Source organism: Aythya fuligula, chromosome Z (genome assembly GCF_009819795.1).
Source record: "Aythya fuligula isolate bAytFul2 chromosome Z, bAytFul2.pri, whole genome shotgun sequence".
Classification (NCBI taxonomy): Eukaryota; Metazoa; Chordata; class Aves; order Anseriformes; family Anatidae; genus Aythya; species Aythya fuligula.
Window position 1 is genome coordinate 36,890,054 of NC_045593.1, and position 14,063 is coordinate 36,904,116.

Below are 14,063 nucleotides of genomic sequence, written 5' to 3' on the forward strand. Positions count from 1 at the left end.
GCGCCAGGCTGCGCGGTTCAGTCTTTTATTTCAAGGCATTTCCGTGACTTGGAAGTTCTCGCAGCAGCCCGCCCGGCGGCCGCGGGCTCGGCCGGATCCCCAGAGAGGCGCGCAGCCAGCGCTGCCCGCCGCGTGCCCACCGCCCCCGCCGCCACAGGGAGCGCGCCGGCTCCTCGCCAAAAGAAAAAAAATACTAAAATAAAAAAAAAAATCGCGAAAAAATACCTCTGCCTGCAGTTCCCTCTCTTGGCTGTCATCACAGTTTTTTTAAAAAGTTATTTTTCTATTGTCCAAACCTGTTGCTGTCTCTTCCCTTTTCCCTCGCTCTTCCCAGTGTCTCCCCTTCCATTTGCAGCCGCCGTCCTTCCTTCTGGAAAACTCTCCTTGCCAAGCGTTCACCCTCCGCTAGTCTCGGGTCCCATAACCAACAGTAGCAGGATGACCAAAATTTTTTGCACGCAGAAGGCATGTAGAGAGAAAGGGCATCCTTTTGTGCATAAAGCACCCTCAGATAAAGCACCCGAAGGGACCCTGCTCTAATCGCTGTAGGCACAGTGCCTAAAAAAAATAAAAATAAATAAATAAAACTGAGACGGCCAAAGCCTCCTGTCCTTTCCAGCAGCAAAGAGGTAGATGCAGAGGAGCTTTCCATGTAGACTCGGAAGGGGACACTTGGTGGGCAAATCCTCATCAACTCCTTTTGTTGGCAGCCCTTTATGCAAAGCACTGGCGTGTTCTCTTGGCTGTTGCCAACAGGAGAACAAGCAGCTATACAAATATTTAACAAAGATCAGATCAGCTGGATGCACTGGCTAGGCTATACCTGGTTTACAGAGCAGGAGTTGTGACACACAAGCTAATGAATCAACCTAGCATCTAATCCTCAGGGGGTAATAATCAGTTTTGATGCAGCTAAGTGAAACAGCACTGATTAAAAAAAGTCCAAAGCTAGATAGGATCAGCTTCAAAAAGGAGAAATATAGGTTAAACGTGGCAAAAATACATTGTATCAAAAAGACGTTTTTCTGCTTTTCTTCATTCAACTCTTTGCCCTGTGGTGTATGGGCCATTTGTGCGTGAAAAGTCTTGTTGATCTTCATCCAAATCCAAAATGTCTGGGATATCATCTGACTCTGAAGACAGGTCTGTAATAGTGAAATCTGGTACCTGTATAGGAACAAAATTTCAGTCAATTCAAAAGTAAAACTAAATAAATTTGTTCAGTATTCCTGACTGAAGTCAGGAGATAAAAATGCTCTAGATTTCTCTAGAAATCAGACCCAAAATACTGAATAGAGAGTGAAATATATTCAGTCCTGCATTAAACATAAATATAGCATTAAGACCAAATATTATCCAAGACGTAAACCAGTTGCTCAGCAGAAAGGATTTTGTAGTAGAGGTGGAACAGAGCTAAACTCACTAAGTGCATTTAGTAAAAACAACGACTAGAAAAATAAGAATTGAAGATTTTAAACTTGTTTTGCACTTCTTCCTTCCTTGGGATCAATGGGTTATGCAAAGGAGAAGCCTAGAGAAACTTGATACAGATTGCTTTGTACCGCTCTGCCTGCCTACCACATCAAACCTTTCCTGAGGACACAAATACCCGGAACTGCAAAAATACACTGACCTCTATTTCAACTGCATATATTGTATTCTGTATTTTAAGCAGCTACTGGGTTTCAGGAACAGTTAGACATTAGTGGACACATGGATGTTACACACTTCTAAAAACCTTGGCTAAGACACTTATAAGCTTAAGTCCCATTAGCAGGACTTAGACTACTATGTCTCTTCTGAAAAATGAGATAGATTTAGGCAATTTACTCATAACCAGAAGTTTTCTACCCCAAGTGAAAAATTCATATATGTACAGTTTAATTCGTGGTTAGGTTTAACATAGGTAATATGAATACTTGAAGCCAGACAGGATCAGCGCATGCTTGCTCACGGGACATTGGTTCTGTATGTCTGAAGAAACAGTGGCTTGAAGAGGCTTCTAGGCATTTAGAATCACAGAATCTAGGAATGGTTTGGGTTGGAAGGGACCTTAAAGATCATCTGATTCCAGCCCCTCTGCCATGGGCAAGGACACCTTCCACAAGTTTTTAAACTTGTTTTGCCTTTCTTCTTTCCTTGGGATTAATAGGTTATACAAAGGAACCTGCCTAGAGATAAGGCTGCCCAAAGCCCCATCCAACCTGCCCTTGCACACATCTACAGATTCTCTGGGCAGCCTGTTCCAGTGCCTCGCCACCAGTACTGGCTGGAGAAGCACTTTTAATTCATTCTGTAACTAGAAAACACCTTGCTTATGATCAATTTTTAGGAAAAGCATTGGAAAGAGAAGTCTATGCTTTGCCTTCCCTGAAGACATGCCAGAAGAACAGAGAACACACCAAAGGAGAAAGACTACTACTGCAGCTATCAGGTTGTAGGCAGCACTGAAGCACTGAACGTGAATTACTCAGTTCCTTAGAGAGTAGTTGACTGTAGAACACCAGGTACTTATTAAAATATTAATTAAAACTGGGCTTTGGAAGAATTTAAGCAGCATGCCACGTATCAGGCAATTGTATGAATACAATGAAACGCCTACACCACTTTGAGAGCCTAACCTTGCTCAAAATTAAATCAGTTAAGTATTCTCCTAAAATTCAGAAGACACCAGGAACATGGGAAACACATTCTTCGACTAGCAAGAATCGTCTTGCATCTTTCAGTTTATTGCATTTACCTAAATCTCTAATTACTGTACTTAGAAAAACAATATATTTTGTCAGTACCAGCAGATGACCCCATACCTCATATCATCATACAAATAGAGATACATAACAAGTCTAAGGCAAAGTAGCTCTTGTGGAATTTGGAGTTTGTTTGCAAATTCACTTAAAAATGTGCCCAAACAGATAGTTTAACCAACTGGTTTATCCCCAGCACGAATACAGGGGAGAGAAAGAGTTGAGAGCAGCTCTGAGGATAGGGATTTGGGGGTGTCAGTGGATGGAAAAACTCCAAATAAGCTGGCAACATACTCTTGCAGCACAGAAAGTCAACTGCATCCTGGGCTGCATCAGAAGCCTAGCCAGCAGGTTGGGGGGGTGACTCTCCCTCTCTGCTCTCGTGAGACTCCAACTGGAATCCTGCATTCAACACTGGGGCCCCCAGCACAGGAAGGACAGGGACCTGTTAAATCAGATCCTGAGGAGGGACACAAGGATGACCAAAGGGCTAGAGCACTGCTGCTACAAAGACAGGCTGAGGGAGTTGGGGTTGTTCAGCCTGAAGAAGAGAGGTTCAGGGGAGACCTTACAGGGAGCTTCCAGTGCATAAAGGAGGCCTACAGGAAAGCTGGGGTGGGGGCTCTTTGTCAGGGAGTAGAGCGATAGCACAAGGGGGAATGGCTTTAAACTAAAAGAGAGTAAATTTAGATATATAGAGGGAAACCTTAGCTCAGAGGGTGGTGAGGCACTGGAGCAGGTTTCCCAGAGAAGCTGTGGATGCCCCATCCCTGGAGGTGTTCAAGGCCAGGCTGGATGGGGCTTTGGGCAACCTGGGCTGGTGGGAGGTGTCCCTGCCCATGGCAGGGAGGTTGGTTTTCAGTGTTCCAACTCAACTCTGTGATTCTATGATTCTGTACTTAGACTGAGCAGGGTACATGACTGCACTCAGTAACTGTGCCTGACCAGTAGTAATTTTCGCTATGTTGTAAGTATGGGGTCACCTCTATTACAGAAATCCACATCTCACCTATTGATAATAGGTGAATCAACCTTTCCAGTTCAAGTTTGCGCTTTCTACCTCCTTAGTGCACACATAAAGCAGTCAACTACTTACTAACATACTAGTGGTATGTTCATAGCCATTAAATAATTTTAAATTGGAGTGTAACTGTGCATCAGAATAAAACAGTGTTGGTATCAGTATCATTTATCTCAGTTTTGAGCATACTGGATTGTGTTAAAAGCACACTGCCATCTGCACCAGTCTAAGTAAATCAATGCAAAGCCTCCACTGTTATGGGCTTGCTTAGATAAAGGACTACAATTGAACACAAAGGTGATACAGAAATGAGACTCATTTCGTAGTTGCTAGGAAGTTGAAACAAAGCCAGAAGACAGTTCTTGTAAGAATAGGGTTAGATATGACCCTTCTTTGTACTTTTCCTCCATAAGATACAGTTAGATCTTCCTAAATGAAATAGCATAAAACTTGCAGAACTCCTGCGTTGATAACACAAGACATAGTTCAGCATTTTTGCTGTCCAAATGTTAATATCAACACTAACTTAAAGCTCATCTGCTCACCCACTTTTTCTTGCTGTATTTTTAGAGCTGAACCGTGAGCAATTTGATATTATTCTTGTTTTGCACTTTCTGAAGAAGCACTTTAGTCAGACCATATATTATGCAAAAAAATCATTTTTTTCCCACTCATAGTACAAAACATAGTACAGTCAGCAGAACATCAGCTAGCTTCAAGATTTTCCTATCATGCAAATAATGAACAGATTACACTTAAAAAAATAAATAAATAAAATGAGGTTCCCTTTTCTCTTTTTAACCAGCTGGCTTGGAGAAGTTTTTTGTTGTGGTTCTTTTGGTTGTTTTAGCCAAAACGCTATTTATTTTTAAAACAGAAAAGATTTACAAGTTGTTCTGAAATCCTTTTGCCTGTTTCTTTTCACTTAGCTTACCTTACTAGCTACATAGCACTACCGTAAGTTATACAGTTTAGAAAAGATTCTAGGGAAGGAAGTCATCATCTTACTAAGTGGGAGAGATTTCAAAAGCTTTTTGCCTTTAGCTTGCCTCAAACCAAACTTTCTTTAAAGAACTCCAGCCCTTATACAAATCGTGTAGTTTTGGCTTTACTAATATGTATACTGCTATAAATATATTTGTGAAGCTTTATTTCATCTCCCATCATTTTCAATGCATCTAGTCTCATTTCACCGGGTTTCATTTTCTGAGAATGAAACAAGAAGCTTCATAGCTCTGAAAAACACTTCAGGGTAGTGCTTAGTCTTTTTTTTTTTTTAAGGCAAGCAAGTTTATGTTGTGTAACTGTTTGTCCCTGTAATTTTACCTTTTTCCTTATAATTGTGTATATCAATCTATGAGCAGGCTCTGCTCAGTTTATATTTTAGGTTTTCTTCATTTGATGTGAGATTTTTCAGTAGTTATTAGAATGCACATCAGCTTCAGTTCCGAGGTTTTGGAAGATGTTCAAGACATCCATGCCTCCAGTGAGCAGTTTAACTGGCATTCTACCTGTGCTAGAAAAAGTTACCACGTTTTGTCCGAAGTCCCTTAATTGCAATTAAGACCAGAGACATGCTGTACTAGATTACCAGCAAGATACCCATGCCATAAAAGCTACAGTTCAGTTCCAACACCCTTCCAACACTGTCCTCATTAAGATGATCCAATAATCTTAATGCAAGGACTTGTACTTGGTACAATAAACCAAGAACATACTAATTCACCATAATTTAGCCTTCTCTTCTTCCAAGAAAGGGCTCCCCATTCCACTGGGAGTCAGAAACTTCATATTCTGTTTACTTGGTTTCCATGTGGGGGAAAAAATCACAATACAAAAATGCAGGTTTTTTTTTTTTTTTAGGTTATTAGCAGAAACCTGTAAACACAACCAAGCGTTGTTCTAGTTGTGGCCACCAGTTGTAGCTCGTCTCTAAAAGGCCAGAGTAACTTACAGAGTTACCCAGTTACTTAGTGTTTTGATTTACACTGTTTAGCAAGTTCTTTGAAACTTAGACCAACATTGCTAAATTAAATGATTGCAATGCACAGTTACCTAGGGTATGTGTCAAGAATACAACTTACCTGGACAGTAATAAACCAAGAAAGCTTTTTTCCAAGTAACAGTAATTCTCATCAAGGGAAGGGAGTCGTAAGAGTTACTAGGGAACAACTCCACCCAAGTAGATGAGTGTTAATTCACATTAGTCACTCAAGTTCAAAAGAGGGTATATAAAGTAAAAAAGATTAAAGCTTGCGTTGACAGTTGAAGAGTACACACTCTTAGCAAGTGTACTTGCTAAAGTACAAAGCAGGTAGCTAGGACTCTCATACAAACATCTACTAGATGGGGAAGACTTTTTTTCTATACCCTTTTTTCCCCCCTCAGTGTAAGGCCATCCACCAGTTCACAGTCTGCACAAGTAACAGTAAGCACAAAAAAGCAACAGTAAAGCAAAGCCTGAATGGAAGGGAAGATGGAAACACTGCAGCAATGTTAACTATACACAAATAGATTTAGATTTTCAATGTGTCTACTTCATTTGCATTGCAAGCTTGCTTTCTCTTGGACCCAGATTAAAGGAGCCACAGAACAGCAAGTTACATGTTCTACACAACATACATGGAGACAGACTTGGGCTGCTGAAACATTTATTACTAAGGTACAAAATGTATTACAAAACATTGGCTACAAAAAGCATGAAACAGCAGGCACCTGAGTACAAACAGCATGAATCTTGTCTTTATACTGTCAAAAATATACTTTGATAATGATTTGGTCAGGTTACTGTGTAATACAATAGTAAGTTTACATCATTAGTATTAGCACTGTCACAGCATTCAACTCAGCTGACTCAGTCAGAAACCCCACTATCAGCTTTGGAATTTTGCCCTCGCAGAATCCTCATGAATCATGTAACAGTTCAGTTTGAGACAGCCATTACAAAATAATCAAATGCATGATCTGCAGCATGTACAGAATTCAGGCGTACCTCGCTAGAATGCAAGGCTTTTAAAGGCATTTCATAGCATGTAAGGCTTTTATATTAGTCTGGTAGAGACTGAGCAGCAGATCCAATGCTTTCAGCTGTGATAAGAATCATTTAAGAATAAGGATATTACTACCACTAATAAGCATAGTGAGGTTTCTTAACTGTACAAACAAGGCATCTTGACAACTGTAAGCTGCTAATATTTAGGCACTTCTGTTTGGTTTAGAGAGTCTTTACTACTCAGGACAATACAATGCATTTGTAGGAGAGTGTCCTCTCTAAATCACTTTCTCCCCCACAAGTTTTTTCCCTAAAGCTTTTTGACAGCTACAGTTGTTAGTCACTTGTTTGGTCAGTCTGCAGAGTACATGAATGCTATGCAGTTTACTCAATAGGGTGTTCAAGCTGTTTGTCTTCCTGGCTGGAATTTTTCTCCCCTTCACCTTTGCTCTCAGCATGCTGAATGCCAGGCAGTTGTGGGTAAAAGGGACCTACCAGCCAGTTGAGCGGCGTGTTGTTAACAAGATAATCCATCACATCATCCAGAGACTCTTTCATTTTCTTCAGTTGTCCTTTGCTAGTAGCAAGAAAGCTGTCTGATAGTTCTTGAAAAGAGGATGCTGACCGGAAGCTCTGGTAGACATCACTTGCCATTGACCCAACACTGCAAACCTGGTCCTGCACATTCTGTGGCAGACCCTGCAGGCTTGAGACCAGTGTGAGGCAGGTGGTCTGAAGCTGCTGAGTGAGGCTCTGTGCAATTGCTAGAGTTCTTGACTCTATGTGCTGGAAACAAAAACATAATAATCATCTGTCAGTATCTTTTTGTGACTAGCAGTTTTCTGTTATTTAAGAGATAAGGAAGCAAAGTGAAAAGTGGAAGTAAGATACAGCAGGTAACATACCAAGGATTAAGCATAGTCACAGACAACTTCAAAGTACTTGATTTCTCCAATGTTCAAATACTTTGGAACAGAAGCATTGCTAGCATCTACCCAGCAACAGATAAGGAAGCTCTTGTATCAACTCCGGATAACAAGTTAAAGCAGACTAGTATTCTAGTGGATGAACCACTCTTCAAAGCTATATAAGACTCGGTGTGTCTGTTCCTCAGGCTGCTTTATGCTGGGGAATTGCTATCTCATGTGGCCAAAATGAAAATAAGTGAATCCTAGCTGGTACCTAGATATGGTTAATATCCCAACAAGTTCACAGAATGAGGATTCTCTTGAAAGGAGAATAACTCGTTAGTTTTTGCAGAAAGTAGGCTCATTTAAGAGTTAGGATGTCCTCTGCTTTTCATAAGAGGAACTAGCAGCTGCTTGAGCTTCATCATTTAGCTTCTACTTTTGTAGAGAAGCATTCTGTGCTGTTAGGATGCTGTGCACTTTGGGGACTGTTAGCCAGTGTTACCTTGACAGTATGCAATCCATTTATTTTCAGTTTACATGTACATTTATTTACCTCAGCACTATGCGATTCATCACCATCATTTTGACCTGTATATTTCTTCCATTCTACCCAGGATTGATACAGTTTTTCCTGAGCATTAAGAAGTTTCTGATTGGCACTATTCATGTTCTTTCTGGCATACTCGATCTGAAATACAGCCAAACAAGGAAGTAAAGTAAGAGTCCAAGCAGTTCTACTAGGGCTATCCTAAAATACCAGCTTTGTAATTTTTTTTTTTTAAACACTTAAATTTCAAACAAAATGCTTCAGAGAACATCAGGATATGCTCTTTCTCCACAGGAAAAGCTAGCAGCAGTTCCATGATACTATGTAGTCTACCCCTCTACACCACAACTACTTCATCCTCCCCCACTGAACTCATATACATGGCATTGTGAGTATATTAAAGATCATAACTATTTATGTACAGTTTGTGCTGTACATGAAGGTACATAGTTAGGATCAGATGACTGAAGCACTCAGGAATGTTCAGAGATACCCACAGCAAGAAGAGCAAGCCCATGAAGAATCCTACTTTTTGTTAATATCAAGACTGAAGTAAAGCACTGAAGTGTTTCCAAATTGCAAGACACTTTCTTCAATGAATAGATGTGTCAGAACTGAACCTTTACAACATGAACACCTTTTAAATATTACTTATATTTATGCAGTGCTTAAAATTACAAGTAACTGGTGGTCTGTTTTACAGATCAGCTTAATTTAGGACTTCTCCTGACTGGTGGAGAAAAGCTCCGTTGGGAATTACTTTATATTTTGAAAATGAATTTATTCACAGCTATCTGATTTTTCACTACTTGTTCTCTACCTTTGAAAACTATACCAACATTTGTTTCTTATACCCAAAGTGAGACCTTGAACTTACCAGATTAACGGTGTGGTGGAGCTGAGAAATTGTTTCCTGGCTTTTCTGCTTAGCATCTCTAACTTTGTTTAAGGCTTGCTGGTAGGCACGTGCACGGACCTTTGAAGACAGGGATCCTAGCCGAACATAGTAGCTTGGCTTTTGAACTCCAACTTCAAAACCTTCAACTTTTGCAGCCTCTTTTTCTAGAACAGTGGAAAGGGAGCAGATTGACCAGTGGAACAAAACTTAAGATGTCTGACTATTTCATTTGCTTCATAATAACTGAATATTTGATTCCCTTAGTAGTCCTTTAACAGCACATTTGGTTGACAGGCACACATGTAATCCTTACTTAGGTTCATTCTGCTTGCCTGTCAAGAAAACATTATTACAACCAGGAAGGCCAAAGACAGTTTGGGAAGCACGTGCCCCCTCCCCACTATAAGGTAATAAATAGATGACTGCTTGTTTCTCCAATACATGTATACCATTAAAATTAAACCTGAATTGTTCTTACCTAGTTCTGCTTCAGTGAGTGGGAGATACTGGTCTACAAGGGTCTCTGATTTAGTGAGAGCGCTGTCCATTCCACTGCTCACCATCTGCACCACACGACTTCCCAAGACAGTGTTAATGCCACCATTAACAACAGACTTGGTCAGTTCCACACTGTCTTGCATGGCTTCTTTAGTCTTGCCCACAACTCCAGTGATTGTGTGAGCAACAGTTTCCTTGGCACCAGTCACAGTGGTCGTTACAGCTTCTCTGGCTCCAACAACTACATCCTTAGCATTGGCAACAACCTAACAACAAAAATAGGTTGATTCACTAAAAACATTTGATAAAAGGAGCTACATAATCCAGGAAACAGAATTACATCAAGGTTCATACAAGTCTTATCCAGGAAGAGCTTGCACTGAAAGCATATGGACAAAACAAAGATATGATTGTCATGCAGCCTTCAGCTCAAAACTCTTCAGTGAATGTAAATCAGTTTGTTTTACAATGAGCAAGAAAAAGTTTTTACAGGATGCCTACCAGTGAACAGCAGCTACATATATATCAAGTAGCAGGCTAATGTAAAAAAAAAAAAAAAATGGTTCAGTGACCTCCCAAAAGCAAACGATTCTACAGAAATGCACTCCATCTCCTCACTGCATCTAAGCTGTGAAACAAGTGCGGCTTATAGGAACTCCCCGCACTGCATTTTTTGTATCAACAGCAAAGAGACAGGTATAAAGATCTTCTGGTCAGCATATGCACACAGAAAAGATTTACCTTGTCAGTGGGTTGATTCAGTATAGGCAGTCTCTCTTCAATTTTGTCCAGACCCATACATGCATAGTTGTTGGCAACTACAACTATGAAAGAAATTACAATAATTGATTTTAGGTTTTGTTTTGCCTTAGTATAAATAACTCCAATTGTTACTTGTTTTTGAAATGGAGCTCACACAGTAGCACATTTAAAGTAGCTTCTCCCTCCTTTTCAGGGGGATTTGAGGCAGCAAAGCCCCACAAGAAGGTTGGTCTACAGTGCCTTAAGCAAGCTCACTTGCAGGCAGAGAAAGTCTGTTCATATACCTTACAAGCAGCTGTTTTAACAGGTTGAAACATCTGGCCTACTGCCAGTTGAAGAAACTAAGGCTCCTGGTTACAATAGCCTTGTGACACAGTTGCCAAATACAACCACAAGTTACTCTGTGAGAGAAAGTACAAAGCACTTGAAAGTAGGTGAAAGGTAAGAAAGGTGTTGCACAAGCAACTACACAATCACCTTGCAAATCAAGAGGAGCCAGTCAGTTCAGTATTATGAAAGCTGGAATCAGCTTTGGATTCCACCACTCCCTCAAGTCATACCTATCTCTAATAAGTTACTCAACAAGCAAGGCTTGTTGAGATGGTTGTCAGCTATCTGAAATAGCACTCCAGACCAGCATGACTGTGCTCAACTGTAAGCACATGTTGATATATAAAGCAATCAGTTCAATTAAAGGTATCAGCAACTCCATCTTTGCCTTACTTTGTGGTTCCAGTTTCTGGATGATAGGCATAGCACTTGTCATGGCTACTGAAGTAATCGTCTTCACTCCTTTCTCTGCTATCTCACATACTGACTTCAGATAGGGATGGTTATCCTTTGTGGTAACGTAGGCTGTCGACACCATATCATAGGTGGAGCTCACCAAAGGAAGGTTTGCTACCCTTGATACAATGTTCTGTTTAAAGAGAAAGAGGTTGATTGACTATTTTTCTGAACTATACATTAAAAGCCCTACTGGGCTATCTTAAACATACCTGTTGTGGATCAATTGTTGCTAATGCCATTTTTTCAGGTCTTCGGTCTTACACAGCCTATGAAGGAAGCATGTCAGAGTTAGGACATCCTCATATCTACTTCATTTAAACACCAGGCTTTCAAACCAACTATTGCTTTATGATCAATCCCACCAGATCAAGGGGATTAAGGATATTTGTTCTTGCATGTAGGAGATCCATGTGAAGTATAGCAGTTCACTACAGAATTACAACTTAAGTCATGTATTTTTTCTAGGAGAAATATATATACTTGGTCTCAACTGTTGAGCCGGGGTGAAGGAAACCTACCCAGCTGTTCTTAAGCTAAGTTTTTGTTTTGTTTTGTTTGTTTTTTGTTTTTGTTTTTTTAAACCAACTCTAACCTCTCATTTAGGATGTCTAAAGGACAGACAAAGACTCCGACACCAGTATCTTTAATCAAATTAACATAAGGGAGTCAAGTTTGAAATGTGGTTAGTTGTTGTTGTCCAAATGTTGTGGGCACAGTGTGGGACTGAGATGAAATACTCATTTCAATAACCTCAGATTAATTCTCACCCAAGGTGCTCCACTAAAAACAATAGGCTCATTATCTCTGCTGACATATCTGATGCCCACACAGGGTTTCCACTGCTCCGTTACTCAAGAGTTAGAATTCCTGTAGCATGCACAGTCAGTGAACTTCCCCACAACAGGAAATAACTTTCCTTTGTGCTAATTTAGGAATTACTACTAAGCCCACATTGAAACAGGCTGGGGAGAGCAGTTGTTCAGCAAGCCTGTGCTACGCAATTATCTTCCAACGTGCACTCCCATGGAGAAAACAGTAATAGTTCTCCCCATATAAACCCTATAAAAGGGAGAGGGGAAGGAGATGCTGCAGGAGAACGCAGACATTAATACCCAGAAGTGCGTTGTCATTCTGTGAGCACACAGAAGCCAAACAAGATCTGCCAGCACTTCTTGCTTCAACAGCTCCACAGGGCACTTAAGCTGCCGCAGAGCCTGCCCACAGGAGAGCAGAGAGCCTTGCAGACAGCAGTCCCTGAGAGGACAGCGGTCCTGAAGGCTTTGCTGCTAGGTGCGCCAGAAAGCCCGACAGCAGCTTTACACATGTGACAGCACCAGAGCAGGAAGCCTTAACTTTCTGCTTCGCGTCCGGTGAAAACCTCCCCTCGTTGCACCAGGGGGCAGCGACCACAAACACAGCGGGGCCCGGGAGGGCAGCGGAGGGGCCCCGCTCACACCCACCCCGCGCCCTGCCGCCGGCCGGCAGGAGGAGGGGCCGCGTCCACAGGGATTACCCGCGGCTGCCAGCGCGTCCCAAAGGGCCCGGCCGCAGGCCAGCCCCGAGGGGCAGCCAGCGCTGTGAGGGCGCCTCTCGGGGACCCCGTGCAGGAGGCGGGCGAGTGGCGGGGCCGCGCGGTACTCACCGGGGCCGGGGGGCGAGGAGGAGGAGGAGGATGAGGAAGATGAGGAGGAGACGCTGCTGCCGCCCGACCGCTCCCGCGCCGCCTGCGCCGCGCACTGAGGCGGCCGCCCCGCGTCCCGCGACTTTATAGGCAGCGGCCGCCGACGTCTCGCGAGAGCTCCGCGCGCGTCACGGCCGCTCCGCGTTGTGGGGCGGGCTGGAAGGAGGGAGGGGAGGGGAGGGGAGGGGAGGGGAGGGGGGGGGGTACGGGGGAAGGGGAGGGGAGGGGGGGGGTACGGGGGAAGGGGAGGGGAGGGGGGGGGGTACGGGGGAAGGGGAGGGGAGGGGGGGGGGGAGGGAATTAGTTCGTAAAACAAAACCGGAAAAATAAAACTGTGGAGAAAGTTTGTTACAGGGAACTCGTGTTCAACTTTTCTGTCAGAAACCCAGATCCCGGTAGCGTTAATTAAGGTGGGGAATGACAAGGAGCCAGCGTATCTGTCACCGCAGCACGCCGAGGCTCCTGGCTGCCCCCTCAGTGCGCCCCACGCCACAGCCGCCCGTGTAAATGCTGTGCCAGCTTCCACTGCTCCGCACACACACACCTCCTCCTCCGATGATCAGTGTGCCAGGACAGCAAATTCCTCTAACACAGGGCAGTACAGTGAAAAGTATCGTTAGCTGCCCAGGATGGGGATAGAAGGCTTCTTGCAAAAGCTTGGTAGAAAAGTACAAAAAAACGTCGCTCCCTCTTATCTGTTATTCCCTTCATAAAATACCATCATAATAAAAAGTAATACCATTCCTATCATAAAATACCCCGTGTCTACTGCTAGAGAGATTCTGACCCTTGCTCCCACAGGACACAATCTTCCTAATACAAAAGGGTAGATTTAGATTAGATATGAGGAGGAAATTCTTCACTGTGAGGCTCAGTGAGGCCCTGGCACAGGGCTGCCCCATCCCTGGAGGTGCTCAAGGCCAGGCTGGATGGGGCTTTGGGCAGCCTGGTCTGGTGGGAGGTGTCCCTGCACATGGCAGGGGGGTGGAATTGGATGATCTTTAAGGTCCCTTCCAACCCAAACCACTCTATGATTCTGTGATTCCTGGGCTTTGGGAGAGAGCATATGTTTGTTTCTGTTCTGTTTGTTTGTTTGGTTTTTCAACTTGTTCAAAAAAGACCTTCCCAGAATGGTGTTGTTTTTTTTTTTTTCTGCAGAGTAAAATCAGTTCACTCTTCTTGTTTCGCAGCAGAACAGATCAGAAAACTATCTGGAACAA

At 42.7% G+C, this 14,063-nt stretch overlaps 1 protein-coding gene across 2 annotated transcripts; it reads right to left on the reverse strand.

Moving 5' to 3' along the window:
• Window positions 1–3: 3 nt before the first annotated feature.
• PLIN2 (perilipin 2) lies at window positions 4–12,882 on the reverse strand. Of its 2 annotated transcripts, XM_032206184.1 has the most exons (9): window positions 12,805–12,882; window positions 11,372–11,428; window positions 11,097–11,292; window positions 10,353–10,435; window positions 9,592–9,877; window positions 9,093–9,277; window positions 8,222–8,356; window positions 7,253–7,543; window positions 4–1,167 (listed from the first exon to the last, which is right to left on the reverse strand). In XM_032206184.1, exons 2-9 carry the CDS (start codon window positions 11,399–11,401, stop codon window positions 1,036–1,038), a joined length of 1,338 nt encoding a protein of 445 aa, XP_032062075.1. In that variant the 5' UTR covers window positions 11,402–11,428; window positions 12,805–12,882; the 3' UTR covers window positions 4–1,035. The 2 variants fall into 2 exon arrangements, with proteins under 2 accessions (XP_032062075.1, XP_032062076.1); XM_032206185.1 differs by lacking the exon at window positions 4–1,167 and having other exon boundaries at window positions 6,400–7,543.
• Between the last annotated feature and the right edge of the window lie 1,181 nt (window positions 12,883–14,063).